Source organism: Mesoplodon bidens, assembly GCF_964165515.1.
Source record: "Mesoplodon bidens genome assembly, chromosome: 3".
NCBI lineage: Eukaryota > Metazoa > Chordata > Mammalia > Artiodactyla > Ziphiidae > Mesoplodon > Mesoplodon bidens.
The window spans coordinates 19,852,886-19,872,496 of NC_138178.1; the positions used below are offsets into that span (position 1 = coordinate 19,852,886).

The window sequence follows — 19,611 nt, forward strand, 5'->3', positions numbered from 1 at the left end:
CTCCGCAACAAGAGAATCCACTTCAATGAGAAGGCCATGCACCGCAATGAAGAGTAGCCCCCACCTGAAACAACAAGAGAAAGCCCGCAACGAAGACCCAAAGCAGCCAAAAATAAATTTTAAAAAATAGTTAATATTTTAGCTTTCAATTAACCAGTAATTCTTATCATGATAAAACTGAACTATCTTTTTTTTTTAATTTAAATGTATCTAAAATATACAAGGGAGGGCTTCCCTGGGGGCACAGTGGTTAAGAATCCACCTGCCAATGCAGGGGACTCGGGTTCGAGCTCTGGTCCAGGAAGATCCCACATGCTGCAAAGCAACTAAGTCCATGTGCCACAACTACTGAGCTACTGAGCCTGTGCTCTAGAGCCCACAAGCCACAACTACTGAGCCCCTGTGCCACAACTGCTGAAGCCCACACACCTAGAGCCTGTGCTCCACAAGAAGAGAAGCCACTGCAATGAGAAGCCTGCACACCGCAACAAAGAGTAGCCCCAGCTCACCACAACCAGAGAAAAGCCCGTGCCCAGCAACGAAGTCCCAACGCAGCCAAAAATAAAATAAATCAAATCAAATAAATTAAATTAAAAAATATATATATATATACAAGGGAGATGGGAGGAGAGAAATGACAAAGGAATTTGAATAAACAAACACTTCCAAAACACAGGTCTTCATTATCTAAATTTTTTAATGCTTCTATATTCCTACAAATATTGATTTCAACCCTTGGTTAATCCTCATTTGCTACTTTAAAATAGGTATACATTTTAATACACATTTGCATTCTACCATCCCATAACATTATTTTTTAAGTGGCGATTGGTTTAACATTTAACATTAGTTAAAAACCTTGACTAGTTTCAGAAGGTAGATGTGAGAACATATGTGCTACATGAGATTACTGTACAAGGCTTTTTCTTATTAAGATGATTAATCAGATGGCCAAGTAGTCTCTGAAAGGAGAGGAAAGTGCAGAGCCATCATAATTAAGACTGAACGTGAAGGTCAACAACATTTTTAGGAGCTCAGCTGAAATACTGCAAAAAACACTGTGTATGAATATCTAAATTCCATTTATATTCTGGAGGAAGTAGATTTAAAAAGCAAAAATGTGTTAAGATATTTAGAGTATTAACAACACTTGAATGCTTACAAATCCCTATATAAATTATGGTTCAAAAATTCCAGGTTACATCAAAAAAGGAAAAAGAAAGAAATCCTTAAATCAAGGCTTCTTACTACATTGAAAATACTAGTAGAAACAATACGAGCAGAAAATATGAGTATCCTAACAGAAACGATAAAATATCTTCAGTCATATCAAATATAAAAATGTTTGTAGTATTCTCTTAACTGACTAACCAAGAACACAGATGATCCAAACACTTGCATCTGCAATGGAGAAAAAAAGCCTGATTCTCTCGTTTCCAAAAATAACAGTTTCTTAATTGCTAAAGGAAAGTAGGACCTCAGAGAGGTAACAGCAAGTCACTGATCAAGGAAAGCAATTTACAGAGAAAGAATACTGAATTGCTAAGTCTACTTTTGCTTTTGTTTCTATGAACACATAATTTAAAAGTCATGGTAAGAACTAGTATAAATTCTCAAACCCCAACTCAGCATATAATATAAAATTATAATACATGTTATAATTTATGAGCAAAAGCAAGAAATATGTCAAAATACCTAACACTTCCCCTGTGTTAACGAACACATTTAAATAACACGTGGAAAATTTGCCTGAATTATGAAATAACATGAAATCATTCGTGATCACCTTGGAATTTGGGCAACTGTTAGAGAATTCCTCAAGTTATAATCTGAAATTAGTCTAGGTCCAGATTGATAAGTGTCCCATACAGATGAGAAACAATACAGGCATCTGCACTGTTCTATATCCATCTCCACCCTCCAGGACCCAGGCCCTTCCCAGCAGAGGTAGGACTAGATGAAACAATATAATATCCCTGTTGAGAAACCTGCTGACAGTTTTACTGCTGTTTCTTTCCACAAAATTTGCCTTTGCTCTCTGGTTGTTTTTAAGAACTCCTTTTGTCGCTGGTATTCTACAGTTATACTATGATATGTTTTCTATTGGGACACTCGTGTTTATTGAACATGAATTTGTGTTTTTTTATTCATTCTTGAATATTCCCAACTACTTTCTCTTTAAATATGCCTCTCCCTCCTCATTTTCTCTATTCTTCCCTCCTAGAGCTTCTATTCTACATGTTAAACATTCTCATTTTATCCAATATGTCTCTTAATTCCGTAATTGCAATTCATTAATTCTCTATGCCTCATTTTGGGTAATTTTATCTCATTCAAATAACTATCTTCTTCAACTATGCCTTATTTACATAGGTAAATGCGTTTTTAATTTTAATAACGTTTTCTATTTGTAGAACTTTTGTTTGCTTCTTTTTTCCTAGTAACTTGTTCTACAAGTTTCAATTCTTTTTCAAGAGTTTAATCAATTAAAAGTGTTCCATTACATTATCTTTTAGACTTCTGTTATTTCAAATGCATACAGTTCTACTCCTCTTGCCCACTGTCTGATCTTCAAGCAAGATGTGCTGCTTCCTTGCGTGTTTTGTTAGTTTTCTTGTGAGTGCTTATTTGGTGGGGCCTATTTTTTCTATGGGGCTCCCATGAGGCCTGGGTTGTGGAATTCTTTCCAGAGTACTTTGTATATGCATCTTTCAGGTGCCTCAGGGTAAAACCAGTCCAGGAGTGATATTTATGTTAATTTCTTAGTTTGGGAGTTCTCAAACCATGCGAGTGATTTGAATTTTGTACTCCAAGTTCATTGCACGATACAGCCTGAGGTTTTAACGTTTTAAAATTAAAAACCCAAAGCCCAAGCAGTTTCAAGTCCTGTTTCCTTATCTCTGTGCCTATGGATGGACTTTTTTCTTTTTTACTGAAGGTGCAAAAGTCTCTTTCCTAAAGCCTCACTTTATTTTGGCTTAAGGCTTGGGCTCCTAACCCTATAAAGGCATTACAACTTATGTTCTTTATCAGTTCTGACAATCACCCCTAAAGGCTTATCTACCTAACCCTCTGGTTCTCAATTCTCTTTACATTTCTTGCATTGGGTTTGCCTTTTGTTTCCTGTGAATTCAACTACGTATTTAAATTTCTGTGTTATAGTTCATATTTTACCTAGCATGTCTAGATATCTGTAACAAAAGATTTTTCAAATTTTCTTAGTCTGCCACTTAGCTAAAGCCAAATATTAATGATCAGTTTCTTCTAGTTCTTTTATAATTACAAATAGGAACATTTTGAATTTCATTTGAAGATCTCTGCCACCTTGAACAGTCTAGTTATAATTAGTACTTAAGAGCCATTTTCATGTACACATATAAGCATATTGGTTTTTTTTTTAAATCCCACTTCTGAAATTTTCTCCTGGGTTAGTAAGTATTTTATACTAATTTGGAAGATTTCTTTGACTGAAATTTTCAACAAGGTACCAAGAGAAAGCAGTATTAAATCAAAGTCATTGACTGACAGTCTACGTAGAATATGTTGGATTATAAACTCCTAATTCTTGGCAGATAATTACAGTTCCTCCAGCTAGCCATTAAAACTTCAAAATAGGGCTTCCCCAGTGGCGCAGCGGTTGAGAATCCACCTGCCAATGCAGGCGGACCCGTTCGAGCCCTGGTCCAGGAAGATCCCACATGCTGCGGAACAACTAAGCCCATGTGCCACAACTACTGAGCCTTTGCTCTAGAGCCTGCGAGCCACAACTACTGAGCCCATGTGCCAAAACTACTGAAGCCCACGCTCCTAGAGACCGTGCTCTGCAACAAGACAAGCCACCGCAATGAGAAGCCCGCGCACCACAACAAAGAATAGCCCCCGCTCACCGCAACTAGAGAAAGCCCACGTACAGCAAAGAAGACTCAATGCAGCCAAAAATAAGAAAAAAAAAACAAAAAGAACTTCAAAATAAACACAGGTATTATTGGGACTTTGTTGGTTGTCCACTGGGTAAGACTCTGCACTTGGGGAACTAAGATCCCACATGCCAAGTGGTGTGGAAAAAAACAAAAACAAAAAAGACAAAACCCACAGGTGTTATTAAATAATTAATGTCATATAATCTACAATGTGAATTACAAAATAGAAGTATTCTCAGGTACAATCACGGTAAAGACCAAAAAAAGCAAAAAACAAATAACCAAAGGTCTACTCTGTTGAAAGCTACTATGAAATTATGTCAGTACATTTTTAATATATTTTGCAGTGAACCAGTTAACAGGAATTTTGGAGACCGATGTTTTAGATACAAAGTTTTAGAAAGAAGAAGAAAAGAAAGGGAAAAAAAAGATCCTAGCCTAAAACTGTAAGAACTGTGCTTAACTGCCACTGACGACTGACAGGAATGTCATCTTTCTTGTCTTTTATTTCCACCCAAGCTACTTTCCAAGTCATTCCCTCAACTTAAACTTCAGGTTGCCTGTCCTACCAGCCAAATGGTCTTACTATAAATAGGTACATTCATGATGCCCTAAACATGTCTTAAGATGGACATACTCTTTTCTGTGAGCTTCTTAACTGTGATCAACACATAGCTTTTATCATGATGTTCCAACTATTTCACACGTTGAATGAGAATAAATGCGATATGTTTAATGGTAAGGATGCCCGTGTGTGGAACTAGGGGAAGGCAGACAATGAGAAAACTATGGATGTAGTATATGCTTTGTTACAAGGAAAGAAGGATACGTGTATCTGATGAGCTGTGCTACAATTAAGAAATACGCTGAACTAGAAAGAGCTCCATGGAAGTAGAATCCAAGAGAGTGCTCTAGTGGAGAACACTGAAGTTAAAGATGAATCCTATTTGTTACGGGTGAGGTGTTAGATTCTGGCATTGGAGGAACAGACTTACAGTGCTACCAACTTAAATGGTGTGAGTTCTCTAGTGTGGGCCAGTCAACGTGGCAGGAATGGGGGAAAGAGAAATCACAGTATTAGTAAACTAGGAAAGTAATAACTACTTGAACTGACTCTAGACAACTTAGGTACCGCCTAAATCCACTAAGATCACAATTTGATCATTCCTATCAGAAAAAACATCATCATTAAAGCTTTATAAGGTGGCAGTACACAAAATCACAATGCTTTAAAGTGGCAGACTCTTTACTGCCTAGCTATTTACTAGGGCACATCCTCATTCATAAGCTTTCCTAAAATGTTGGAAGGTTATGGTATTATACCTCACAGAAAACAACTCTTAAGTATATAAGGAAAAAAAATTATGTCAAGGGCAGAAATAAAAAAGAAAAACGTGGCACCCAGGGAATATTAAGCATCAAAGTTCTGGTGCTGAAGATTTTACTACTCATTAGGATCCAAAATGAGAGTTCAGGTACACAGATTCCATTTTTTAGATCTCACTGGTGGTGGAAAAGGAAAGGTAAAAAATGACACTGAATTAAGGGTGATTGTGTGAGTTCATTCGAATTTTCATAGAATTCTTCAAAAAGAGAGAAAATATGCTACCTAAAGTTATAACAATCTAACAAAACATTGTAAATCAGCTACACTTCAATAAAAAAAATACAATAAAATTATAACAATCTAAAGTGGAAACACTGTCACCTAAATAAATGGGCCTTAAAAATCACAAGGAATAGGTTCTGTTAGGTCCAACTTAGGTAGAACATTTAACTTCTGAAACTGTTTGCTGCTGAATTTTAGGATTAAATAACCAGTTTTGTGATAATCTTAAGAACAAAACGTATAAAAATTGTGCTGATCATAACTGTGCTTGAATTACTAAGACAAGTAAACTTTCTTGACCTCTAGCAACTCTAACGTCCTTAGTCATGAGCCTCTCAGAGAAACAATTAATGGATTAATTCTCTCACTCAGCCCTTTCTTCTAAATGCCAATTGAATACCAGATTTTTTTTTTCTGGCCTTGGCCTACTGAAGTGACACCTAATCAATAAAATAATCAATGAAAGCAGCCTTCTGACTCAGCAAGTCTAACTACATAGAAAGTTTATCTGGGCAAATAATTCACTCAGCAAGTATAATGCAGACAGATTATGCTAACGGTGTCAATATTTCAACTTCCACTTTTTGAAGCTTCTCGTGTACGATAACCATTTGACAAACAGAAAGAATAAGAGTACTTACTAGTCCATGTCAAATTACGACTGTGGCAGACAGTACTGGTGGTCTACCCTCTAGCTACTCCCAACCTTCATCCTTGCCAACAAAACTGTGACTGTTCAGAGGAGGGCAGGTGGACCTGTGGAATCCCAGGGATGCACATGTACATCTAAGCACACAGCCCTCAAGGCATGGGCCTGCACCCGCAGCATCAGGGTCACCTGGGAACAGGTTAGAAATTATATTCTTGGGCCCCATTCCCAGCCTAGTGAATCAGAAACTCTGGGGGTGGGGACCAGTAAGCCGTGTTCTACCAAATTCTCCAGGTGACTCTAATCTGAGCTAAAGTTGGAGAGCCTCTGCTCTAAACCAATCATGGCGTCTCTGTTCCCTCCGCCAACTACTGGATGAGGCTGAGTAACTGTGTGACCGTGAGCCTATCAGGAAGTCTCCTGGGAAGCTTCCAGAATGCTTTACTTGCTCACAGACAGAGAAGAATGAGAGGAATTAGATGCACCCCCTCCTATTTTTGACTAAGATATAGTCATCTCCATGCCATACCTGCAAAACACCAGCCACCTTGTAACCATTAGGTGATAAACCCAAATACCAAGCCAGTAAGCCAAGGATGACAGAGAGAAAGATTGAAAGAACCTGGTCCCTGGTGACCCTGATGAGCTGCGACTTAACCATTATAGATGGAAATAGCCCATCTCCAGACTCCTTGTTAAATAATGTATTTTTAAAAACACTGTGTGTGAACTCTTTTTGGTTGGCCCTCTGTTAACCTGTAATCCTAACTATAACATCTTTGTTTCTCTTGTTGAAGCAAGCTCCCAAAGAGTATAACATAATTTTCATAATATTACATAATTTTATGTACATAATTATATACTATAATATTCTATCTTTTATTACATTCTATAATATTTTACTTCGAAGCATTTAGAAAAGAAGGAATGTATAACTTTATTAAGTGAAAATACAGAAAACATTTAGAATGACGTTACTGAAATTAGATTCTGGTTTTGGTTCTATTAACTAGTTGATGGGAACAAATTACTGAGCAGATTCAGGCCTCATTTTTCTAACTGACTGAAGAGTCAAATTAAATCACTGATAAGATCCTGTCCAATTTAAAGTATTGTATTCTTAATCTTTAAGGGGTCCAGAAAGGCCTCTATGACAAAAGTTCATCTTTCATTAAAGACCCAATCAATAGGAATTTTTCTGTAGTAACAAGGCTTACTTGTTGCATAACAAGTCAGTTACACAACTGACTACCGACAAAGATTTCCAGAAAAGGTGACTGTGAGTACCACTGGTCTGAAAGGCTGCAAGCTCAGGGCTTGGTGTTTATCCTGCCAACTCCCAATTATTTACATGAGGAGAAAGATGGTATTCTGTGGATAAACACTCCTAATCCAAGGCCTCAAACGTATTTGCTGATTTAACTTCTTCCCCATGCAAAAGTCAAAAAGTACAAAACGCAAAATGACTGACTGGTATTTCTAACCTTCACTGGAATCGTGGCTAAATTCATGTAAGACAAAGAGGGAGAGGTGGGCTAAGAGGAGCCAGCAGGTCGCTAGGGTGCAAAGATGATTTAAAAGCCATCAACCACAGAGAATTAGAAGTGATTTATAATTTTTGGAGAGAAAATGTCCTTATATACTCACTGCAACTAATATCAAAGGTGCATAAAAATCCCTATCAAATGAATTAACAGGTACAGAGTATTTTAATGTAATATATTTCAAGGCCTCTTTACAAAAGCATTCAATACCAAAAAGCTCTACAATGGCAAAAAAAGAGAGAGCCACAACTTCCTCTAATCAGAGGGTGTCTCCCAGAACGAAAATGCTGCTGCATTATTACTAAAGCAAACACCTCATAACACCTATGCCAACACAACCATAAAAGGCTGACACCTAAATGTCAGAACAACAGGGCTTCCCTGGTGGCGCAGTGGTTGAGAGTCCGCCTGCCGATGCAGGGGATGCGGGTTCGTGCCCTGGTCTGGGAAGATCCCACATGCCACGGAGCGGCTGGGCCCGTGAGCCATGGCCGCTGAGCCTGCGCGTCCAGAGCCTGTGCTCCGCAATGGGAGAGGCCACAACAGTGAGAGACCCGCATACCGCAAAAAAAAAAAAAAAAAAAGTCAGAACAACATAAAGCTTTTTCTGTAAGTGAACCAGAAAAAACAATACAGGTAAAGTCCTTTTATAATAAACTGGCAATACAATCACACTCATTTATTACTTAACTTCGTTTTCTTAAATTAATTTAATACTAAAACCATATGGCCAAGCTGCAGAACCAGATGCAAAAGAGATGATGCACAACTGACTTGTAGGGAATGTATTTTCTTTATGCCAGGCTCCTCTTCAAAAAAGGATTTGAGGCTGAAAGGGGATGAATGAGCAGGGCAAACTGAACTGGATGGACGGGGAAGAGGTGGCATGCATACATGACGTATGTACGTATTCACCTGTGTACCTGCTTAGTTTCTAGATTTTTTGATATGCTTTATTTTAGAGATCAGATTAAAGGTTAGTTTAATTGAGATTTCGGATTTAAAATGGGGTAGGATAAGAAATCTAGAAGAATAACTGCTGTTTGATGAGAGAACAAAAGAAGCATAAAGAGATCGCCTACAGTGCCGCAGTGCAGGTGGGCTGTCTGCCTACGACGAACGATTAGTTACAGAGTAACTAGCAGAGGGAAGAAAACAGCAAGTCCATGTCTAGGAATTTATCCTAAGGAAAAAAATCAGGAAAGCAGGCAAAGATTTAGCTCAAGGATATTCACTGCAGGACTAAGAAGAAAAGAGACGAATAAGAAGAGAGAACTAATGAAATAAATGATGCTATAGCTGTCCCGTGGAATACTCTGAAGCAAGTTTAAAATAATGATGTGTTTAATATTTAATGACGCATAAAGATGTTTGATATATACTGATTAAGTGCAAAAGCAGCCTCATAAGCAATATGAACTATATGATCCCATTTTTGTTTTAAAAAACTGGAATACAGTTAGAGACAGGTGTATCTATATTATACCTATGCACAGACAGAATCCTGGAAGTACAGAAAACCAACTGTGGCGAGATCATGAATGCTTTTACATTTCCTGTTTTTGTGTAGCTATAGTCCCCACTTTTATTTTTCTATGATAAGCATATATTAGCTTTATAATAAGAAAAAATTACCACTATATTTACTGGGCAGATACACAGAAAGCCCTTGATATTTAGGGATATTCATTGTATAGCATTAGCTGTCAATGGAAAAGAAAGGTTTGCTTTAATAGGTCATTTGAGAAAATGAAACAGCCTTGGTATGTGGATCTGTTGTGTACCATAGTACTAGAACTAATGGAATTTCATCTGCAGAAAAACTCACAAGTACTGAAACTACTGACATAAGAGGACAAGAGACATACTTACGGTTGGGTGAAGTCACGAGTGATGAAATCAGAACTCTTGAACAGTAGGAAGATGTCGCTGAGCGTTTTACATTTCAGAGAACTATTCATTGCTATCCAGTACGCATCCTAAATGATAGAGCACATGCTACTTAGTATATATTCCAAGTTAGTTGCTATGAATGAAGTTCAAGCCTATAGCCAAAATCAACAATGCATATAACCTGAAGGGGTTGAAGAAAAAAGTCAGGTAAGAAATTTTAGCTAGGGCTTCCCTGGTGGCGCAGTGGTTAAGAATCCGCCTGCCAATGCAGGGGACACGGGTTCGAGCCCTGGCCCGGGAAGATCCCACACGCCGCAGAGCAACTAAACCCGTGCGCCACAACTACTGAGCCTGCACTCTAGAACCCACGTGCCGCAACTACCGAAGCCCGCGCACCTAGAGCCCGTGCTCCGCAACAAGAGAAGCCACCGCAGTGAGAAGCCGGCACACTGCAATGAAGAGTAGCCCCCGCGCACCGCAACTAGAAAAAGCCCGTGTGCAGCAACAAAGACCCAACGCGGCCAAGTATGAATAAATTAAAAAAAAAAAAAGAAATTTTAGCTATACTGTCAATTGTCAAGTTACACTTCTAAACAAGGAACAGCATCACCACTGCATGTCGGATACTCAGTCTTGAACCAAGATGTTCAGGTTCTCACCTTTCAGCTCAGGCCCAAGCACTGCCCTGTGTCTTCCTCACGGATGGTGAAAGAGGGGGATAAAGAGATATCAGAAATGCTGACACTTCAGCTAGAAGACTCAGGCATAAAAAAACAGCCTGACCAGCGACAAAGAAAACAGAGAACCTTCCTTTCTTCCTGTTTCTGGGGAGAGACAGCTGGAACCCTGAAGTTGGATGACTGCAACAGTTAAGACCCATGTCTATCAGATCTGGGAGGGAGGAGGTGACATATTCTGAACCATCACAATTTTAAATGGTGAAAGCCTCAAATATATGCACCAAAAAAAAGTAAGAAGAGCAGACACAGGAGGCACAAACCTCAGAGAAATATGCCTAAAAATGATAGAATAATTAAGTAATTTAAAAAACGTACTTCTCCCATAGACAGATCAGACACAGGACAGTAATTGAGAAAACTAATGATTGCAAAAAAAAATGTCCAGGGCTTCCCTGGTGGCGCAGTGGTTGAGAATCTGCCTGCCAATGCAGGGGACACGGGTTCGAGCCCTGGTCTGGGAAGATCCCACATGCCGTGGAGCAACTAAGCCCGTGAGCCACAATTACTGAGCCTGCGCGTCTGGAGCCTGTGCTCCGCAACAAGAGAGGCCGCGATGGTGAGAGGCCCGCGCACCGCGATGAAGAGTGGACCCCGCTTGCCACAACTAGAGAAAGCCCTCGCACAGAAACGAAGACCCAACACAGCCATAAATAAATAAAATTTTAAAAAAAATACACTAGAACTCAAATTGAAAGCAAATCACATTATTAAAAAAAAATGTCCAGTTATCCACACGGTATGAAAGAAAGCACTGGAACACAGTCGGCACTCAATAAATAAAAAATAAATGAACAAAGGAATAACTTAAAATCACAAATAATCTATCCATTTTAACTGGAAAGCCTCAAGCCAGATCAGTAGTCAAGAACGACTCAAGTTACTGCTCATAGATAAACTAAAAATGAGTTTCAATAACTCCTTTATAATAACTTCTTTAAAATTTCTCCCAATGAAAAAGGATGATGAACTTCTGGTTAAAGATGGTATACTGAACACACAAATTTAACTCCACTAAAACAGTATATACATAGAAAACCATGCACCTGAATAAACAAGACAGTTATTAACTCCAGGGAAAACAAAATGTTGAATAAGAAAACACAAGCAATGTATGGTATATATCAGATATGTACGTAGTGTTTGCATAAACGTAATATGAGAAACACTGAATACTGGTCTAATCAAAGTATGCCATTCTGATGATGAGGACAGTGGAACAGAAAGCAGTGGGGACAGGGCTTCCCTGGTGGCTCAGTGGTTAAGAATCCGCCTGCCAATGCAGGGGACATGGGTTCGAGCCCTGGTCCAGGAAGATCGCACATGCCGTGGAGCAACTAAGCCCATGCACCACAACTACTGAGCCTGTGCTCTAGAGCCCGCGAGCCACAACTACTGAGCCTGTGCACCTAGAGCCCATGCTCCACAACGAGAAGCCACTGAAATAAGAAGCCCATGCACCACAATGGAGAGTAGCCCCCGTTCAATGCAACTAGAGAAAGCCCGAGCAGCAACGAAGACCCAATGCAACCAAAAATAAATAAATAAATAGATAAATAAATAAATAAATAAAGTAGTGGGGACAGGAGATGAAACAGAGCTGGACCTTTCTGTTCTAAAGCAGGAAGTCAGTAATAAACATCTAAGACAGAAGAACAGAGAAGTAGAGGAAAATAACAGAAGGTACTAAAATATTTGAAAACAGCTGCCTCTGAGCAGTGGGAAATAGTGAAGCAAAACGGGTGTCGGAACTGGCTGATTTCTGTAGCAAGTTTCCAGATCTTCTGAAAATTTAAACTATGTATATGTAACACAATGGAATATTACTCAGCCATAAAAAGGAATGAAATAGGGTCATTTGTAGAGACGTGGATGGACCTAGAGTGTGTCATACAGAGTGAAGTAAGTCAGAAAGAGAAAAACAAATATCATACGTTAATGCATATATGTGGAATCTAGAAAAATGGTATATATGACCTTATTTGCAAAGCAGAAATAGAGACACAGATGTAGAGAAAGGGGGAAATGGGTGGGGTGGGATGAATTGGGAGATTGGGATTGACACATATACACTATTGATACTATGTATAAAATAGACAGCTGATGGGAACATACTGTATAGCACAGGGAACTCTACCTAATGCACTGTGGTGATCTGAATGGGAGGGGAATCCAAAAGGGAGGGGATATATGTATTTGTATGGCTGATTCATTCTGCTGTGCAGTAGAAGCTAACACAACATTGTAAAGCAACTATACTCCAATAAAAATTAATAAAAAATCCTATGTATATGTGTCACTAATTTTAATAAGTAAAAACAAAAATTAGGTTAAGTACAATTTATCATTCATGTTAGAATAAGAAAAGATAAGCACATGAGATGATTTTTTGAAGATGCAGATAAGTCTTGATTCCTTAAATGAGCCTTGCTGACATAAAATTGTTTTCTACTGGAATAGAAAAAATAACGAATTTTCCTTTAGACCTTAACTTAAAAAAAAATCTTGTCAATGTAATGTTGAAATGATAAAACACAATTTAAGAAAACGTCAGGTGATCTGTCAAACAACTGTTTCTAGATCCTATGACATTTTAATTTTTTTTACCTTTCAACAGAGAAAAATTTCTCTGTCAAGCTGAACAGGTGAAGTTTTGAAAAGGGTAGAGAAAGGCTTTTCTCAGATTTCTAGCGCAATCAGCAACACAGGAGGTTGAAACTGTCAACTGGCAAAATATACAGCATTTCACAGACCCAGGGAAGTGTATTGCAAAATCAGGAAAATAAAATAACGGGGAAAATAAAAATAAATTCCACGGAATTTCCTAGAATTAGGAATACAATCAGACCCTCTGTGAGGATATAAAGCGAAATGGAATAGCAAAACAAATAATATTCACACAGTGAGAGATTTACTGATGTGTTCCTACCCTTGGGGCACTCCAGTTAAGCTTTGGAAATACACTGCCCCCCAGGGAATTGATAGCTTCTTGGACTTTAGTGGTGAACTCAGGAAATTCTGGTGCCTACAGAGAGAAAGAAGAAATCATTTGGGCAAGTCAGTATCATCACAACAAATATAGAAAACAAGATCAAAATCTCAAAGTTCAACACTTCAGGGCGTAAAAAATAATTTAGAATACAAATTACTATCAGAATTTCTGAACTCAGCTAAATAAAATCAATGATCAAATAGCATTTATCTGAAAAGGAAAAAAAAATAACAAGTGCCAATGGCACTTTCCAAAACAATCAAGACCCACAAAGCTGAAGAGACAGATGTTACAAGGCACCTGGGGATGTGAGGAAGGAATGAATGATTCTCTTAGCACCTACATAAAACCAGTATCTATTAAATGAAAAGAGACGGATAGAATATCACCTGTGCATATACTCCAATTCTCAGAAATAACGCCTCGCATTTAAGGGCCAGAAGCCTTTCCATTTGCAGGAAAAGATTCTTGGACGTTTCCCCAAAAGTCTTCATGAGAATAAGAAATAAATTATGTGGTTAACTGTATTTAAACGCTGCTATTTCCGGATAAGTTTTAATATAAACAAAATTTAAAAATAGGACCTTGGTGAAGTTAAAATGTTCTTTCCTGTCTGGTTGGTTTTAAAATGTGTATTATTTATTTATTTATTTATTTATTTTTGGCTGCATTGGGTCTTCGTTACTGCGCGCGGGCTTTCTCCAGTTGTGGTGAGCGGGGGCTACTCTTCGTTGTGGTGCGCGGGCTTCTCGTTGCAGTGGCTTCTCTTGTTGCAGGGCACAGGCTCTAGGCACGCGTGCTTCAGTAGTTGCGGCTCACGGGCTCTAGACAGGCTCAGTAGTTGTGGTGCATGGGCTTAGTTGCTCCATGGCATGTGGGATCTTCCCGGACCAGGGCTCGAAACCGTGTCCCCTGCATTGGCAGGCGGATTCTTAACCACTGTGCCACCAGGGAAGTCCCTAAAATGTGTATTTTATATTGGTGAGTAACCAAAACATTCTAAGTGTTGTTTCAACCAGGAAGTAAGTAGAAATACAGCGGTGACAGAACGTAAACGTAATTACAGTTATGCTCTCCCTCGAGCCTTCTGTCACCATCAGGAGCACATGGACATAAAGTAGAGAAAAGGGGAGTAAGAGAGATGGAAGTGGGGCCTGCAGGAGAGACAAGAATACAAAAACACTAACACTGATGCTCTGCAGTCACTTTTTCCCTTTATATTTGCTGCCCCCTACTGGGCAATTGCAAATACTGAAAAAGTCCAGTCATGACAAGTTCTTCCACAAGGGGAAAAAAAAGTTACAATAGGTCTAGAGTAAGCTAAGGGAGTGGGAGGTACAAATTACTGGGTGTAAGAGAGGCTACAAGGATATATTATTGTACAACACGGGGAATGATGCATTATTTTGTAAAACTGTAAATGGAATATAACCTTTAAAAATCGTATAAAAATTTTTTTAATTAAAAAAGGAAATTGTTATTATTGTTTCAAGTCACAAAGTTTTAGGATGACTTATTATTCAGCAATAAATAATCAAATACCCAAAAAGAAAAATGGCTTATGCTGATCCCCAAGATCTAATCCAGTTATGACAGAGAAAAAACTATGACTCAAGGCACAGAGACACAGACCAAAAAATGAAAGTTTAAAAAAAAAAAAGGTAACATATTCCCCAGACAAGATACCAGCTTTAAGCAACAGGCTAGTGAGTGCAGGCAGAGATCAAGGGCAGGTTGGACTTGCTTTCTTTCTGCTGCAGGTGTACGTGACCTCTGGACTGATCAGCAGCATCTTTCAGTTAGTTATCTGACAGCCTGCCACCGTCTCCATCCTCTGTTATTCTTCTGCTTAGATACATGAAACTAAACTGCAGCCATTTAGAGAGGTTTACAAAATGAATAACAGCCTTGAGTCCTTTATCTTCCATTCGTCTCTCCCTCATTTCTGTTAAGGCAGTAATTTCCTTAGAATCCCCTGAAGTTGCTGGTTTGGCTACCCTAGGGCTCTATCCATAAAAAGTCATATAAGATCTGCATTAGCAATATTTTTGATAAATGGCACAGTTACACAAATTGTACAATATGAGGGGTTCTATCTTCAAAGACAAAACAATTTAATTTTCCTATCCCATAAAACTTCACATATAAGGATTGCTTTATATTTCTGTATTACATTTTTTCTTTACCATATAAGTTATAGGTATACAATATAGTGATTCACAATTTTTAAAGGTTATACTTCATTTATAGTTATTGTAAACTATTGGCTATTCTGTATCATTGATTTTTTTTTTTTTTTTTTTTTTTTTTGCGGTACGCGGGCCTCTCACTGTTGTGGCCTCTCCCGTTGCGGAGCACAGGCTCCAGACGCGCAGGCTCAGCGGCCATGGCTCACGGGCCCAGCCGCTCCGCGGCATGTGGGACCCTCCCAAACCAGGGCACGAACCTGTGTCCCCTGCATCGGCAAGCGGACTCTCAACCACTGCGCCACCAGGGAAGCCCCACTGATACATTTTAAAAGAGGCAATCGATTCCCTCAAATCCTCCAATTATTCAACTTTAAGAAATCCTGCCCTAAGGATACTAAAACAAATTTAAATGATGAAAAGTTTATGTATTGTACAGAAAAATCTGTGCTTTCAGTGAAAGACTATGTATTCTATACATACGGCACTTTCCGGGTTACCTGATTCTAGCTGGGTCTGTGAGCTAGTTTACAACTTGGTGAAATATAGGTAAGTGAAAACAATGAGAAGTATTTCTTACAGACGTGAAAATTCTATCGTGTCTGGTGGAAATCAGCTATCTTCCCTCCCACGTATTCATCTCAATACTCCTAATCTATAAATGAGTCTGTCCTTTGGGTTCTCTTTTGAGACAGTTATAACATCTGCCTGGTTCCCTCATGAGTTAAATACAGCCTTCAACGTGTGTTAAGTCATTATTCTACCTTTTCCTGAAAATTATCTTTTAACAGATTTAACTAGTAATAGGGTTCAAGTCGATTTTAAATTTGCGGAACACCTCACTTGTCTGAGAAAAGGTTCCTGTTTTAAGTCAGATAAAATCCACATTTTAAATCATATCCATGGACTTTCTATGATCCAAACTCACCTATCTCTCCAACTTTACCCACCACAGCCCCCCTGTATCACACGAATCAGAAAGGTTATTTCTTTTAAAAAATGTTTTAATCATGAAATAAATGTTTTAAATATACAAAAAATATATACCTGGATCCATACATTCAACAGTTTGACATGTCTGATCCAGACCTTTAAGTTTCTTAAGGAAAAAACATCACAGATACTAATGAAGTTCCTCATCTCCTTGCTCTCCTCCCTAATGCTTCCCTCTCCCCACAGGCAACCATCATTACAAGAGTGGGCATATTCTTCTACAGTCCTGATGTTATACTACGTGTGCCTGTCCATAAAACATAACATTTAAAAAATTTAAAGTAACTGTTGTCACTTGATATGTATACTTTTGGCAACTTGCTCTTTGAAATTCACCTTGTGCCTTTGGAATTTACCCATCTTGACTACTTGGTTCCATTTTTAATGGGGCATTTCTGTCACTACACTAATTACTAATCACTTGCAGTGGTAATTTTCCCATCTTGGGTCCTGGCTCACGTTCCTCTTCTGAGAGCGCTCTTCTGCCCTGAAAGCTCCCCTGCCCAACATCTAGCTCTCCCCAGTGAAACCCAATCACTTTTTAATTTTTTATTTTGAAATAATTTGAGACTTCCAGAAGCATTAAAAGAAGAGTAACAAGAATTTCCACACACTCTTCACTCAGGCACTTTACCACATTGCTTTATCATTCTCCCCCTCAACTTCCTTTCTACATATAAGTAGGCAGGGGTAGGGGTGTGTGTGTGGGGGGGTGTGTGTCGGGGGGGGGCATGTGTGTGTGTGGTGTGTGTGTGTGTAAAGCAGTAACTTTTTTTTACATAACCCAGCCAAATTATCAAAATCAGGGAGGTAACGTGGCGTGGATACAATACCATTATCTCATCTACGGATCTTATTCAAAATGTGCCCATTGTCCTGATAACGTCTTTTATAGCAAAAGAAAAATGGAACATTTTCCTCTGGCTCAGGACCCAGTCTAGCATCGAGCACTGCATTTCCTTGTCGTGTCTCCTTAATCTCCTTTCATCTGTAACATTTCCTCTCTCTGTTGCTCGTTATCTTTCATGACCCTGACGTTTTGGAGAGTACAGGGCAGCGACTCTATGTAATTTCCAAAACGATGAGTTTGCTGGCTGCTTCCTCATGACTGGATTCAGGTTGTGCATTGTTGGCAGGTGATGTGTCCTTCTGTGCGTTGTACGAGGAGACAGGCGATGTAGGTCTGTCCCATCACTGAGAAGGTTACTTTGGTCACACTGGTGCCAGCTCTTTCCACTGTGAAGGTACTATTTTTCTCTTTACCGCTAGTAAGTAATTTTGGTGGACATAACTTTGAGAATACTCAAGTATCCTCATCAAATATTCACCCATGAGTTTTAACATCTATTCCATCAATTATCACTACAATGGTTGCAAATGGTGATTTCCAATTCTATCATTCCTTCTACAATTATTAGTTGGTGTCTTTTCTACTATAAAGAAGGGCTCTCTCTTCTGCTCCATTTATTTAATTTAATCATTTGTTTATGTCAGTATGGGACCATGGATTCTAATTTTAGTCAATGGTTATACTCCATTACCATTATTGTTTTGTTATGATGTTCACGTATGTGGCCAGTGGGAGCCCATTCAGGCTAACTTCTGGGTCCTCTGTGTCATGACCCATCAATCTTACTTTCTGACACAAGTTGTTGCAGGCTCATCTTTACCACGCCACCCCCATTCTTTAATTTCTCCAAGGAGCTTCAACTCCTTTTAGAGGAGAATACTATTTAGACACCAAGATCAGGGCACTAGGTGTGCTCACTGCCACCATGATGTCATTATGTCACTTTTAGAGCTAAGCAGAGTTTGGTAAATACACACATACACATTATTAATTTCTGTATCTATCTATCTATATTAAAAAAACATGAGTTGATACTGATCTTCCTTACACTTAGCATCCAGGCCAAACATCACTTCTCCCTTGAATTATTTCTAGATGCCCTTGGTGGTAACCGTCCTCTGTTTTTTGTTTTTTTGGGTTTTTTTTGTGGTACGCGGGCCTCTCACTGCTGTGGCCTCTCCCGTTGCGGAGCACGGGCTATGGACGCGCAGGCTCAGCAGCCGTGGCTCACGGGCCCAGCCACTCCACGGCATGTGGGATCCTCCCAGACCGGGGCACGAACCTGTGTCCCCTGAATCGGCAGGCAGACTCTCAACCACTGCGCCACCAGGGAAGCCCTGTCCTCTCTGTTTGTGACAGCACTCTGTCATCACCCCCAAATTGAAGCATCTTTCCTCACTGGTTTATATACTCCCTAACGTCAGGAATCAAATCATAGTCATCTTTATTTACTTCACAGAACCCACTACAGGGCGCTGAATATGGGCAAAAGCTAAGATGTATGCTGAACTGGACAGAATTTTCATAAAAGGAGAGGAACTGACCTGAGTGATATCCAGAGTAAAATAAAACATGTAAACTTGCCTTTTCTGCATGTGTGGGCACACTTTTTATACCTAAGGAAATGTTTAGGCACCTGCACTTTTTTTCCCTTGTACCCTGGACATCATATCTCTTCCATCAAAATAAACAGAAATATCTCCTTATTTAGAATTGCATTAGAATATACCCTCCTCTAAAACTAGTTTCCTTTATTGTGCCTTTACATTTATTTGTAAGCAATTTTACACAAATCTTTCGCTTTTATCTCAAAGTATGAGAAGCTTTATTTGCCTCCCATATTTTTAGAAATACTCTCATTCCTTTAAAAAGATTTTTGTTAAAACATATTTTAAGTTGAATTTGACGACACTCTTAGCCTGAAAGAGTAAAACATGCTCAATCAACTTCTACAGGGACTTCCCTGGTGGCACAGTGGTTAAGAATCCGCCTGCCAACGCAGGGGTCAGGGGTTAGAGCCCTGGTCCGGGAAGATCCCACATGCCGCGGAGCAACTAAGCCCGTGCGCCACAGCTACTGAGCCTGCGCTCTAGAGCCCACGAGCCACAACTACTGAGCCCATGTACCACAACTACTGAAGCCCGCATGCCTAGAGCCCATGCTCCGCAACAAGAGAAGCCACCGCAAGGAGAAGCCCGCGCACCGCAACAAAGAGTAGCCCCCACTAGCCACAACTAG

The 19,611-nt window shown here is 39.3% G+C and overlaps 1 protein-coding gene across 1 annotated transcript in view; it reads right to left on the reverse strand.

The window, feature by feature from the left end:
* CDC123 (cell division cycle 123) overlaps positions 1-19,611 on the reverse strand; it is a 60,837-nt gene that overhangs the window by 28,001 nt on the left and 13,225 nt on the right. Inside the window, exons 5-6 of the mRNA XM_081230114.1 lie at positions 13,282-13,377; positions 9,595-9,701 (exon numbers count right to left, since the gene is read on the reverse strand). Of these exons, the coding sequence (XP_081086240.1) occupies positions 9,595-9,701; positions 13,282-13,377 (203 nt within the window). The remainder of the gene's footprint in view (positions 1-9,594; positions 9,702-13,281; positions 13,378-19,611) is intronic.